Here is a 15184-nt window from a genome sequence, read left to right as displayed (position 1 = left end):
TAACATGTATTCAATATGTAGATACTGTAACAATAAGATCAATAACTACTTAAAATAAATTATACGAAAACTATATTTGTACCTATCGTCTCGCCTCAATAGTGACTTGACCTGCTTACTAGAAGCGTCCTGACGTAAATATTTATTAATTTTTTCACACTCCGGCAATTTCAAACATTTAAATAAACAGATATTTCGCAATATTCATATGATTGGCTTATTCATTTGGTTACCGTAATTAATACCCTGTTGAAAAGCATTCAACTGTGACATTCAAACGTTCATTCTTCCTTTTTGAACCGACAAGTGTTGGAGACGGGACATTAAATAGCTTTGAAAAGGTAAGAATCGGCGTTTTCTTCAAAATACAAATAATTGTTGAAATAATCATCTATTGTGACTTATAATATTAAGTATGACTTAGTTTATCCTGTAGAAACAGGTTCAATTACTTTTAGACCTGTTTAGACACCCGAGAGTTAAATGCATGGACACGGACAAATCATGAATGGCGATAATGTTCAAATACGGAATACTTTTTGCTCTTTACCACATTTTAATTCCCCTGATATCCTAAACGGGTTATTACAAACACCATGTTTGGGTGAATAATCAGTTCATATGAAGCGTAAGAAATGAAAATATAAAAATAAGGAGATGTGGTATAAACAGATTGGGGACAATCACCCAAATCGGTTGTTATAAGCCATAAAAAAAATTCAGTGTTAAAGATCTTGATTTTTTTTACCGGCAAAAATATGGACAAATCCTTTATTTTGTTTGTTTCTAAAGTAGCAATTTTTGGTCAGTGACTTTTCCAGAATATGAATAAGTTGGTAGATTGATTCAGGTTACCGTCCGGCCATCAACAAGGAGCAAAATCCATATGAATTTTAGTAATGGTACAATCATAGATATTTCTAACACATTTTTCCGTGATCTCATTGGCACCTACTTTTATCAGACTGGTCATATGATAAGATACAGAAAATTGTAAGCCTGAAGACAAGATTTAATTTTGTAGGGTGGACTGCTTTTTCTTGACCTTTGAAGGTAAACATAAGTGTAATTGTCAAAGGCTCCACCCTTTTTCATTCGACGCTTGGTTTCAGATGGTGCACCTGATGTGAAAATAGCAATTCCAGAAATAAAATACTGTATACTAATTTTCAACATTCTGCTTTGGAACTAAGAATATGGAAATATGTATACAAGACTCAATAAAAAAAGGGAACAGTAGAATAAATATTTTCTTGATACGGTTCTATTGTCATCTTTTTTCGTATTCAATTCACATAACAACTCTCCTGATTTCACAATGGTGCAATGACTTTGTATTTGTTTAATATAAAATGTAGTCTTGTTTGATAGTTTGAATACTGGGTAGCTCTGGTATGAAATCGGTTATTGACGAAATAAAAAAAAAATTTTTTTTGGACCGACGTCCATAAAACCTAAATTAAACCAACTCTTTGAAAACATGTTTTTGTTTAAATAATCCTGACGTCGAGACTAGAAATCTTACTTTTCGACGTTTTTAGATATTAGAGTGACACTTGAATGATTTATACAGCAAAAACGAATTCGGTGACTCGAGAACTTTCATATCAATAAAACAGAAATTTTAGTGGCAATAACATATCAATGCTTCTTTCTACGGAATATTATCGCTATATATCCGAGAGTATAAAAGTTACTTATTTATTTTTTCAATATCCATATGCAGTTCCGTGCACAATCATGCTCTAATTGCTTGCAAAATTTAAAAAAAAAGTCGTGAAATTTCCCATTAACGTATCCGTTAAGTCTAATTAAGTCAATTATAACATGTAATTGTTTTGTTTCACATTTCCATGAATATATAGTTAAATATTCACTCAATCTGATTAAAATACTGCACGGACACATGATCTACGTAGATTTGAATCATTGATATTCACTTCTTATACACCGGTCTGCGTGTTGCATACGAATTTATCAACTCACCCGTCTAACAATATATAGTCACACTTGATTGCTCAGGAAAAAAACGAACCGACAAGTATCTATTTTGATTTATATGCAGTTTGTTAAATTCCTGTTCTAAGGAAACACATCTTTCTATTTTAAGGTATGTTTTTGTCGTTATTATTTGAGCTGAATTATATATACACACGTTAATTACTAATGTAGTAGATTCGTTGTGGGACGAAAATAACCCCAAAGATAAATGTCAGTAGATCCAGCGCTGTAATATTTATGTTATGGTGGTAAAAACATGTTCATCGCTGCTTTTAATACTGAACTTCAGATAAGTAGTTGATATTTACGGAAATATATAATGCTGGTCACAAACGCAAGAGAAAACTCTGCTATCCAAGTTGACTTGTTATTTTGTATATTCTTTAATTGATTTGTTAAACGTCGTCTTTTGATACTAAAAGCAAAATGTGTTACTTGCCAAACCTGGTTCATTTTACAAATCGTTTGTTCTTGATTGAATTCTTTATTTTTGTTAGCACTTCGAGAAAACTTTTGTTACGACTTTAAATTAGTTAAACTATGTTTCGATAACGTTACACTGAAATTTATTTTGACTCCATTTATGTCTCGCCTTGACGGAGTCAAAAAGCGAGACATAGGTATGCTGTTTCCGGCGTCGGCGGCGTCAACAATGTATTAGTTTGTGATTAGGTCTAGTTTAAGGTGAACCACTAGTGGTTGGTCAATGATATTTGGTATGCAGTTGTATTAGCACTGGCACATCTCATTTCGGCATGGAGATTATTGACTATTGACTTTAAAACTTTTGCTTAGTTTACTTGTATTAGTTTGTGATTAGGTCAGTTCAAGGGGAACCACTAGTGGTAAGTCAATGATATTTGGTATGCAGTTGTATAAGCATTGGCGTATCTCATTTCCATTGAGAATATTTGGTCCCGCCCCCGCAGTCATGGTCTATTGACTTTGAAACATTTGCTTAGTTTACATGTATTAAGTTTGTGATTAGGTCAGTTCAAGGGAACCATTATTGGTATGCCAATGTTAATTGGTATGCAATTGTATAAGCATTAGCACATCTCATTTCCATGGAGAATATTTGGTCCCGCCCCCTCAGTCATGGTATATTGACTTTGAAACTTTTGCTTAGTTTACATATATTAGTTTGTGATTAGATCAGTTAAAGATGAACCGCTAATGTTAAGTCAGTGATATTTGGTATGCAATTTTATTTGCATTTGCAAGTCTCGTTTCCATGGAGATCATATAGCCCTACCCCCCCCCCCCCCCTCATCATGGTTCATTGACTTTTAAAGTCAATGTTTGTGTTTAGGTTTGGGAACGACTTACGATAAGTCTATGGTATTTGGTTATGCAGTTGTATTAGCATTGGCACATCACATTTCCATGGAGATTGTTTTGCCATGTACCTTCAGTCATGGTTCATTGACTTTGAATATTTGCATAACTTACATGTTAAAGTATTGCTATTTTAATTTCAACATTTGCATTACCAAAAGTACAAAAAGGCGAGACATATCTCTGTGTTAACAGTTTATTAGTATTGATTGTTGGCTATTTTTAAACATCTGTTTAATCATTATTTATTCATTTATTACAATGTTGAGAATTATGACAAACTCATGCTAACATGAGAATCTTACGTCTTTTTTAAGCCAAGCGTGTAATTCTTTGTACTCATATTATCACTTCTATAAGATATAAAAGTTGAAGTTGTGTGCGTGATAATTACATTTTACTTGTTTTTATACCCATCAAGCGTTTCTATATTGGTAGCATATATATATAATCATTCTGTAACTCGGTTATCAGATAGTTGCCAAAATTGCCCTTAATACCCTTATGTCGAGGTTTTATATTGAAGGAACGACAAGTGTGGACCAAAGTTTCTATCAAAATTTGCCCAAGTTCTCGTTTTTAGAGAAAACCAGTCGGAATAACTAAACGGTAACTTTTTACTTGTTAAAATATGTAGTTCGTTTTGTGTTTGTTTGTCTGGCAGTTTTTTTGTATGGTCCTTGTATTTTCTGTTCTTCTTTTCTTCTTTTGGTTATTCATTTGGACCTTTACTTTCACAGTATAAAAAAAGGAGATTTACTATAAATGACAACGAGACAAGTATTCAATAAAGCCTAAATGTCGTGAATTTAAGCACCTATAGGTCACCGTACGGCCTTCAACGATGAGAAACCCACACCGTAGTCAGCTTTAAAAAGCCCGACATGACAAAATGTGAAACAATTGAAAAACTACATGATATATCAACAGTAATTAGTTTGTACTTTCAAAATTTTGCCTTCATTGTAACTGGAAAGAACAGTGAAAGTCAAAATATGCAGTAAGTTTACACCCTTCACATGTGTTTGATTTCTGAATTACAAAGTGTTCTTCAGGTGAAACCTATATATACGAGATATAACAATAGCCAGGACTGTTTCTTAACCTAAAACATCGTTGAATGCGGTGTATATATGAATGAAAAAAGTATAACAAAAATACTTAACTTAAAGGCAAATTCATAAAAGGGGAAGTCCATAAAAAATGACAAAATCAAACGCGATCAAGCAAAAGAACCAAGAAGAAAAACAACTTTCATATTCCTGACTTGACACAGGCCTTTTCCGAAAGAAAATGGTAGGTTAAACCTGGTTGTCGAGCCTGTGTAAATAAACTAAAAGGTACCAATTCAACACTGTAATTAGATCTTTGAATATTGTTTTTATTGGTATGAAGATTTGTTTTGTTATCAGTAAATTAAAATCATACTAAATAGTTTTGTTATACACATATGCACTTTAACGGTATACTACAATCTGTGGATACCTGTAACTTGGCATTGCACAAGGTCATGTTTTTCTCTGACTGTTAATGGCGGTCTTTACACTAAATCCATTGGATGTTGGATGTGTACTGATTGATATTCTATAACTATAACCTGGAACAAAATGGCGTTAGATAAAATAACGTACACAGGTAAATTTAAATATAATAATTTTGTTGTTAGAAGTACGAAAATATTTTTTTCAAAATAAATAAATTTGTTGTTCATAGTACGAGTACAGTAGTGAAAATTTATCGTCATGCTAAATACTTTTCAAAGGTGGCACATATTAAAAATAGTGAGACGAGATATAACACAAAATAAGTAAAAATTGAATAACAAAAATGCATTACAAATTGTGTCAACAGATCAAATTAACACGAACGTACTATTTGAGAGTATTCGCAGTTACTGAAAGCTAGTTAAAAGCCAAAAACAATTAATAATAAAAAATCATGAATCAGAGACTACAATCAATTAAAACACATCCCAGGGAGTTAGTGTTTTAACGCCATGGACAGTCCAAGAAGACATGACTTGTGCAATGCCAAAATAAAAGTATCGACAGGCAGTAGGATAGTTAGGATTTAACCTTATAATAAAGTTTGTTACACATCAATTACTTTGTCAAAGCTTCATAGAATATATTTTTTTTCATTTTTTAGTATTTTCCTGATAAATGGACTTAGTTTTTTACAGTTAACATTTACAGACAGTCTGGGATTAATTTTTGTTGACATGCTAAATTTGTAAACCTTCACGAATTGTTATGAAACTTGAACCGAAGCTAATCTTCAAGACCAAGAAATAGCATCTAAAGAAAAAGTTTGATTTTTTTTATTCTGTATTTTACTGATAGATGGACTCACTGTTTAAGTCAACATTACACTTTGACACTGACGGCAACAATCGCAGGCGAGACACAGGGTTCCGCGAAACCCCTTACGAAATTTTTTATAGCTAGCTAAATCTCCCACTTGTATAACAGTTGTTTATAGTTCCGTTATATTGAATGAGCCCGACGCTGCTTTAGATTATTATGATATTGTATTAGTTTGGAAGCTATTTGAATTAATTGTAGTTTCAGGGTAGAACCACATTGATAATCGGCTGGTTGGAAACAAGAAGTTGTCCATTGAGGCTAATTCTATTTGCCGGTGTCTGTGAAGGTTCCATGTTTTTTTCTCGCCCTTTTTTAATGAGAGATCTTGTGGCAAGAACTGATTGACTTAAACGTTTACAGGAGAGAAAATAAGAATGGAGAGAGTTTTTAACAAAACGAAAAGCTATGACATATACCGGGTACTTGACAGGTCACACATGCACGTTTTCCCCTTTTCTCTTTTAGATCTACCTTATTACAACTAACAATTTTAATTGATCAAATCAATACACGACACAATGTTATATTCTTAAAAAGAAATGAATTCTCAATGTTTCATAATAGAATTGTAAAAATTAGATGGCATGATTTACTGCGAGTATTGACGTTTGTGTTGACTGGTTGCTATGCTTTTATATTGATTATACATATTAAACCATTCAGCGCACTCACCCGGAACTTTGACGCAGTTTAAATGTAGAACGATTTTACTGAGTATTGTATTTTTTTTTCATCCGGATAATCTGAACTACTTAAGTAACGCACCACATCTTGCTTTATATATTAGTTTTGCAATTTCTTGTTTTGCTACAAATTTGAAGAAACGTATTATATTTGAAGCATAACTTTCAAACTAATGCAGAGTTTATAGGGAAATGACCATGCCCGGTAGGACCCCGTCTTGGCCCGTAAATATAGCATTTTACAAATTTGTTAAAATTGCAAACTTCTTGTTACATAAATATGGGCTGTTTTTTGGCAATACAATGCACATGCATCAGGTACTAGCATCATTAATTCGTGCAACATTACTGAAATCATCACAATTTGAGCATTTGTGCAAAATTTTATACGGTTTTTGTTTAAAATGGAAGTGGCCGCACTTGTGTTCAGTCAAGTATATTTTGTATTTGGTGATAATACGTAACATATAAATTGTATAAACGTTGAGACTGAATACGAATGCGGCCTTAAGCTTGAATTTGAGCGTATTTAATGACCAAAATCAGTTCAAATCTTTTACATATGATAGACTAATTGAATCTACTGAAGTAGACAATTAAGTGTTTATAAAAACCTTTCATCAGATCGTTTTAGGCCAAAATTAGCCCTAACAAGACCTTCTTCTTTTCATTTTAGTGGCGGTAATGAGGATTTTAACCTCAAAAGTCGAAAATCAAAAGTCTGAGAAAAGTCCATTTCAAATTGTTCATATTTGATTTGAAGCTGAAAACCACAGTATTTTTGTTGTTTTCTGGCGAATTGTTACGACTCAAGTTTTCACAAATTTGGCAACGTTTTTTTTATTGTTGTAAAAAAATGTGCTTTTTGAGAAGAAAAAAATAAAATTAAGAAATTCTCATTGTCACAGAATTTTGTGTTTATGACTTTAGAAACTTTGTGTTCAAATTTTTACTCATTTCAATCAATTTAAAAAAAAAGTAGAATGCATTCGAAAAATTTTCTCTAAGAAACTAATGGAGGTCATGCGTTTTTGTTGTTGTTGAGTATAAATATATATATATATATATACTGTATTTGAATCTAAATGTTGATGTCGAATGTTGGTTCTGTGTACCCATAAGTCATATCTTCTGTCGATATGCAATACAAAGTCATCTATATTGCCATATTTTTTTTCAAATAGAAGAACTATTATGATATAGGCGAGCGCGCTACCACTAGACTACCGAGACGCGTCCAGTATTAGCAGGCTTTAACAAAATACTAGTGTTTATTCACTGTGTCGAGCTCTAAATTACCATCTCGAGATTTAAGTTGTTAATAAATTAAACAAAAACTATCAAAACTATGTTGACGTACGGGACTTTAATTTGTGTAGTTACGTTTTTATTTATATTTTCTATTTTTTTTATAGGGAAATGGACCAGGCACAACAAATGAACAGTTACGCCCATGGAGCTTCAAGAGGACATGTGATGGTTACAGGGGGTGCCGGATACCTTGGATCTACGATGGTACCTATGCTCCTTGACGAAGGCTATGAAGTCACAGTGTATGACATTTTTCTGTGGGGAATTAATTCTCTTCTTCACGTTATGCCAAATCCAAGACTTCACATCATAAAAGGGGACATTCGTGACAAACAGAAATTAGAAGAAGCGATGTCCGATAAAGATATAATCATTCATTTGGCTGCCATCGTTGGATATCCTGCATGTGACAAAGATCCGGACTGTGCGATTGATACCAATGTTGTCGGTACTAGAAACATTGCTGAACTTTTGCGACCAGACCAAAAGATGGTCTATGCCAGTACAGGGTCATGTTATGGTGCGGTTGATAATATCTGTACAGAAGAAACCGATATCTGTCCTTTAACACTGTACGGAAGTAGCAAAGCGGACGCAGAAAAGCATGTCGTCAAAGCTGGTGGCATTGGTCTTCGATTAGCAACTGTATTCGGATTATCACCACGGTTACGGTTGGATTTGCTGATCAATGACTTAACATACAAAGCCCTTACGCTTAAAGAATTTGACCTTTACGAAGGGTCATTCCGTCGTACATTTTTACACGTGCGCGATGCAGCAAGAGCATTTGTATTCGCGTGTCTAAATTATGATGTAATGAAAGGACAAGCATTTAATGTGGGAGATGAAAAAATGAATATGACGAAATCCCATGTAGCTAGCGTCATCCAGGACCACGTGAAGGGGTGTTCCATAACGGAATCTAATTCGGGCCAGGATAAAGACAAGAGAGACTATGAAGTTTCTTACGCAAAAATTCGAAAGCTTGGATATAATTCCACTATTAGCGTTGAAGACGGGATCAAGGAAATGTTGAAAATTTTACCCATTTTACACCCAAACGACATCGGAAAGTGCAAAAATGTGTAGAACTTTTTTTTATTATAAAAATAACACCGTAACAGTTCCATGGTCGTGTACTAATCTTTTCTAGTAGGGAATGTCATTAAACCATGATGATATTCTTTTGCATTTTAAATGGACATTTGTCTTGAATCACCATGTATACAATGATCAGTTCTTTGTGTTTAAACAGTGTTTATATTTTGGAAAAATGAAAATTAGAATAGCACCATCCCTAAGGACAATGATGCCGAACATAATTTAGTTTCCTACAACAAAATTTATTACATTCATGCCATGCAAGGAAAACTGAACAAGAATTCCGGACAAGTTCAACATTTCTACATGATATTCATGTCTATGCATAATGTTTGTATTATCACGTTTTCAGTTGACATATTATGCTTTATATAAATCTTTTGTGTATGTTATACAATAGGGTAATTACTGCTATAAGATCGGCAGAGGATTATTATGTTTCGTGTTTTTACATGTAAACATTTTCATACTTTCACTGCAATGAAAAAGTAAAAAAAAAGTACTAGTAATTGAAATTGGATAGGGATCAACTGATATAAAGATTGGCTGGTGAATTATGTTAATATTTTTTTTTATTAATGCAACAGTTCACAATGTTTTGGTCTCAGTTTTAGAGCAAATGTTTTGTTTTCACCACAGTAATAATGAGCTTGTGTAATTATTGGCAAAACAATTTTAAATACAAACGAAATGCCAACTTTAGTTAGAAAAGCATACCCGTCCGTTGGATTTTTTTTATATTCTATTTTTATTTACATTCTTTTTCATTATGCATAATACTATTTTGTATTTAAAAAAATCTCTTTTCTATGGATATTTATATATCTTAATGTTTGAAAATAAAAATGTTTTTGTATATTTGTTTGTATCTGCTGTCACGGAAAAAAAGAATGGAACAAGAAGCATGCGCATTACGTTTGCGCGAAATTTACCTGCTAAAAAGTGTCTAGTTTTTCACGGATTTATCAAATTTTATATTAAAAATTGAATAAGAATTATGATTTCTGAAATTAGAGCAAAATATTTTAGATTAAAATTTTTAAAAAGATAAACAAATTTACACCGACTATTTACTAGTAGTTGAAATAACGCTATTGGTGAGTCTTAATTTCTGGAAACACTATAGACGGCTGTTCAAAATGAAAGAACAAAACGTTTCAACAATGGGCCAGTCATTACAACGACTAATCCCGCCATCTTCTTATTTCTATCTAACCCTACATTGGGATCATACTGCTATTTCAGTTGACTAGTTTCATTGAAATACGCGGTAGCTGTACCCCAGCTCTTATGGACAAAATTCAGTTCACCGTTCAACACATATTTATATATCAAACTGGGAAAATCAAAATGCGTTTGTATCGGCTGAAACGGAAAAATAGAATGGACCAAGAAGCATGCGCAAAAAAAGTCTGGATTTTCTAAACAGCAGTTACCCCTTCTAACTGACTGAATTTTTCCAAATTATGTATTAGTACAATTAATGAACTTTTCTGTAGTAAGATTTGTAAGAGATATTTTTGAAATGATAAAAAATCCAAGCAATCCTATTAGGTTGTCATTCGGCGCGGTTGACGCTTGATAATTACTACTTTGAAGAATAAAAAAAATGAAATAAGAATTACATGTAAGATGACAACAAATCTGGCACTGCAGACTGATTTGATCCTCTTCTGCACATCTATTTGAGAGAGCATTTTTATTCAAAGTGTTATAAATACTAGTATGCTTGGAGAGACGCAAAAATATGTACTATCATTGCTAATTTTTCACCTGTTTAAATGTGTTACAATTCATAGTGGGATACCTTTTCTAAACCCACTTTAAAAAACAAACGTGTTAGTAACAGCTAGTGACCTCGAATTTTGACCTGTTGATCGCAAATTAAATCAATAAGTTTCTATCCTTCTTAATATCTTCATTATGTATAAGTTTCATTCCAATCACCAGCCACCACCCGTAAACCATTTTTTCTTCTTCAATTTTTGCTATTTTTAGAAACCATATGACTTTGACCTCTGATCAATTGACCCCAAATCAATAACATGGAACCTCCCAAATTCGATTTCTTCCTTCCTTTTCATTCCAATCGAGCAAGGGATTCTCAAGATTCATATATAGAAACCATGCTTTGTATCGGACGCACGCGAAAAATTCGAGAAGCATAAAAATGACTGGATACTCTCAGATAACCCTATTATCTCATTAATCCGACATGTTGCAAACTACAGTTTACAAATGTAAAACGTTTGATCAAAGATTAGTCTGTTGAAAACAAAAGATTCCAATATTTGAATCTTTGTAAGATTTTAAACTCCATATTACGATAAAATATTCATGACATACGCAATGGACGGTCAACGATTTCTTCCTGAGTTGTAGAAAGTTAATAAAAAAAAAAAACGGGGGACACATCAACTTAGCCGTCAAACTTCAGTATCAGCGCCCAAATTTACATTCCCAAAGTTTATAGCAAGCATGGGCGTGTAAGTTTTACACAATAGAGAACAATGGGCCAATACTCTACAGAAAAATGAGTCAAAATGGTAAATGATAAAGAAAAATACGTCAAAAAAATAAAGAATAGAGAAAAATTGGGGTGCTAATATATACAATAGAATAGATACGTGTCATACGAATGTTGACGGTTCTTATGCCATTTTTTTCGATTTTAAGGGCGTACATCGACTTTTGGATCCATCACTGAAAACAGATGCGACTTGCAATGTTAACAATACGTATTTCCTGTTTCTTAAATGTAATGCTATTCCTGTCTTTTTCGGCAGGTAAGTAAGAATTGGGACTATTATACTAACTTACCTATATTATAATCCGCTATCGGGACAATGAAATCGATCGATCAGTTTCCAGTCTCGTTAGTATAATAGTCCCAGGTATGAAGGAAAGGAATTTAGTAAAATTAAGGCATTAATATGCAGTGATTGACCTAGGATAAATGTTATTATTTTGTGGATAAGATGACTTTGAAGTTATCTTATGAACTATATATCGTTGGTCCAATTTCCAAGAATCTCGCAGAAATCGTTTTGTGATATTGTTAAAATAAAATCCTCCTTTAATGACTCGAAATTCATTATTCAATTGTAGCACAGTAATTCTTCCATCAATTTTTAAATTATTTATAAATATACAAAAGTAAAAAAAAAAGAATTCGGTATACCAGAGACATAGAATACAATTTTTTTTTTTATTGTATTATATGTCTCTGCTCTGGATATACAAATAAGGATATGTGATAAGATTGACAATGAGACAACTAACCACCAAAGACTCATTTCATAAATAGTCTTGTGACAAAAAATACTCGTAAGTCATGAATATTTCCGAGAATCACTTGGGATCAATTATTCGGTGCTTTGCTTTTGCGCAAACTGGCATTTCATTTGCGCCAAAATAATCTTTCATTAGCGCCAAAATAAAACATGTCATTTGCGCCAATAATACAGGTAAATACAGGTAATTAAAACCTAAAAAAGCACTGTACACTGGAGTAAAACCAAAGTTTGTTCGGACACAAGACTTATAAGCAACAGCTCGGATGTACTCGTGTACACATGATAACCTATATGTATGGTCATGAAAAGTTACAGACCTATTTCCTCTATATAAAAATAAGGAGATGTGGTATGATTGCCAATGAGACAACTATCCACCAAAGTTCAAATGAAGTGGATGAAAGCAATTATAGGCAACCGTACGGCCTTCAAAAATGAGAAAACCCCATACCGTATAAACAACCCCGACTTAAAAAATATGAAGCAATCCAATTGAGAAAACTAACGGCCTGTTTGTCTCAGAATTGACAATGTCCATCTTGACACCAAACATGTTAACACTATACAGTTTTATATTAGAAATGAGTATGAACTTATTTAGTTACCCAGGGGGAATACTCTAAAAAAATCTTATTCACGATGTAGCAATGACTATTTTAAGGTGTTCCGTTATATGTTACCTGTAAAATGGCGCAAATGTAGTTTTTATTTTTTTGGCGCAAATGAAATATAACCTTGTGACGAAAATGAAAGATTGGATTTTGTAAAAATTGGCATTGCGCCCCAATTATTGTCGTAAGGATTTGTGTGAAGAGAGCACCAGAGTCCAAATGACGTCGATGCTAGCAACTTTTTTTTTATGTTCGTTATCAGTTATATAACTTATAGAATAACTAATCGAAGAATTCAAATAGAGAAAAATATTCAACGAGTGACCGAACAATACATTAATTCACGAATGCGCGTAATTATCAGTGTTGTTCGGTCACGAGTTGAATATTTTTTCGATATTTGAATTCTTTGATTAGTTATTCTTTTTATTACATTGGCAAATTACTATTTTTATGAAATTAAAGTAGAAAATGTAAGGAACTATATCTTTTTCTACGCATTCACAATTTGTTTGATCCGACGTTATCGACGTCTTGATAACGCCTATTGTTGTATGACGTCAGAGGAGTGAACTAACCACGTTTATTTCACTTGTGAAATTATCGGTTTTTAACCAATGTAATAAATATTTTTCTCTAATTCTTCGTCAATTTATCCCTTTCTGCACCCATTGTATAAAAAAAATTTAATCAACGTGTGGTTCGTTTGATCTCAGTTCTCCATTGGTTAAAATCCGATTATGACGTCGAAATTTCTTGCTTTCCTCTGAATTTTCTATTGTGACGGCATGAAAAAAGGCGACCATGCCTGGTGACGTCACATAGAAAGAACACATCTTTTTGCAGATCATTCGAAAAGAAGGAATAAATTTGCCTGTGTATTGTTTGAAAATCATTAGAGAAACAGATTCCACCACCAAATCTCGTGTAATACGATATTTATCCACTCTCGACAGTTAAATTTTAAATATTTAAAACGCTCGGCGAGCCTTGCGTTTTAAATTTGAAATTTAACTGTCTCGAGTGGATAAATATCGTATCACACTCGATGCAGTGGTAGAATCTATATATAACGATTTACAAGTTTTAATTTTTTGTAAACCTTTCAAAACGTATCATCCTTTATACGGTTACTTTAAGATTTTCTTTAAAGAGGGTGGTAAAGGGTTATTTTCGTGCAACGTGTTTTGCCATTTTTATTTCACGTGCAGCCGTGAAAAAGGTTCGTTATTCGCCGTGTTTCGTGAAATCGGTAAAAAGATGAACGTTCAAGAAATTTTTAATTGTTCGTTCATCGTGAAATGGCATATAATATAACCTTGTGACGAAAATGAAAGATTGGATTTTGTAAAAATTGGCATTGCGCCCCAATTATTGTCGTAAGGATTTGTGTGAAGAGAGCACCAGAGTCCAAATGACGTCGATGCTAGCAACTTTTTTTTTATGTTCGTTATCAGTTATATAACTTATAGAATAACTAATCGAAGAATTCAAATAGAGAAAAATATTCAACGAGTGACCGAACAATACATTAATTCACGAATGCGCGTAATTATCAGTGTTGTTCGGTCACGAGTTGAATATTTTTTCGATATTTGAATTCTTTGATTAGTTATTCTTTTTATTACATTGGCAAATTACTATTTTTATGAAATTAAAGTAGAAAATGTAAGGAACTATATCTTTTTCTACGCATTCACAATTTGTTTGATCCGACGTTATCGACGTCTTGATAACGCCTATTGTTGTATGACGTCAGAGGAGTGAACTAACCACGTTTATTTCACTTGTGAAATTATCGGTTTTTAACCAATGTAATAAATATTTTTCTCTAATTCTTCGTCAATTTATCCCTTTCTGCACCCATTGTATAAAAAAAATTTAATCAACGTGTGGTTCGTTTGATCTCAGTTCTCCATTGGTTAAAATCCGAATATGACGTCGAAATTTCTTGCTTTCCTCTGAATTTTCTATTGTGACGGCATGAAAAAAGGCGACCATGCCTGGTGACGTCACATAGAAAGAACACATCTTTTTGCAGATCATTCGAAAAGAAGGAATAAATTTGCCTGTGTATTGTTTGAAAATCATTAGAGAAACAGATTCCACCACCAAATCTCGTGTAATACGATATTTATCCACTCTCGACAGTTAAATTTTAAATATTTAAAACGCTCGGCGAGCCTTGCGTTTTAAATTTGAAATTTAACTGTCTCGAGTGGATAAATATCGTATCACACTCGATGCAGTGGTAGAATCTATATATAACGATTTACAAGTTTTAATTTTTTGTAAACCTTTCAAAACGTATCATCCTTTATACGGTTACTTTAAGATTTTCTTTAAAGAGGGTGGTAAAGGGTTATTTTCGTGCAACGTGTTTTGCCATTTTTATTTCACGTGCAGCCGTGAAAAAGGTTCGTTATTCGCCGTGTTTCGTGAAATCGGTAAAAAGATGAACGTTCAAGAAATTTTTA

General features: G+C 33.0%; 1 protein-coding gene across 2 annotated transcripts; it reads left to right on the top strand.

The window, feature by feature from the left end:
• The first annotated feature begins 201 nt into the window (after positions 1-201).
• On the top strand, positions 202-9656 carry LOC127700397 (GDP-D-glycero-alpha-D-manno-heptose dehydrogenase-like). Of its 2 annotated transcripts, XM_052203845.1 has the most exons (3): positions 269-341; positions 3866-3948; positions 7804-9656. In XM_052203845.1, exon 3 carries the CDS (start codon positions 7808-7810, stop codon positions 8786-8788), a length of 981 nt encoding a protein of 326 aa, XP_052059805.1. In that variant the 5' UTR covers positions 269-341; positions 3866-3948; positions 7804-7807; the 3' UTR covers positions 8789-9656. The 2 variants fall into 2 exon arrangements, with proteins under 2 accessions (XP_052059804.1, XP_052059805.1); XM_052203844.1 differs by lacking the exon at positions 3866-3948 and having other exon boundaries at positions 202-341.
• The last annotated feature ends 5528 nt before the right edge of the window (positions 9657-15184 follow it).

Source organism: Mytilus californianus, unplaced genomic scaffold (assembly GCF_021869535.1).
Source record: "Mytilus californianus isolate M0D057914Y unplaced genomic scaffold, xbMytCali1.0.p SCAF_5, whole genome shotgun sequence".
Classification (NCBI taxonomy): Eukaryota; Metazoa; Mollusca; class Bivalvia; order Mytilida; family Mytilidae; genus Mytilus; species Mytilus californianus.
This window is presented reverse-complemented; position numbering and strand designations above follow the sequence as displayed.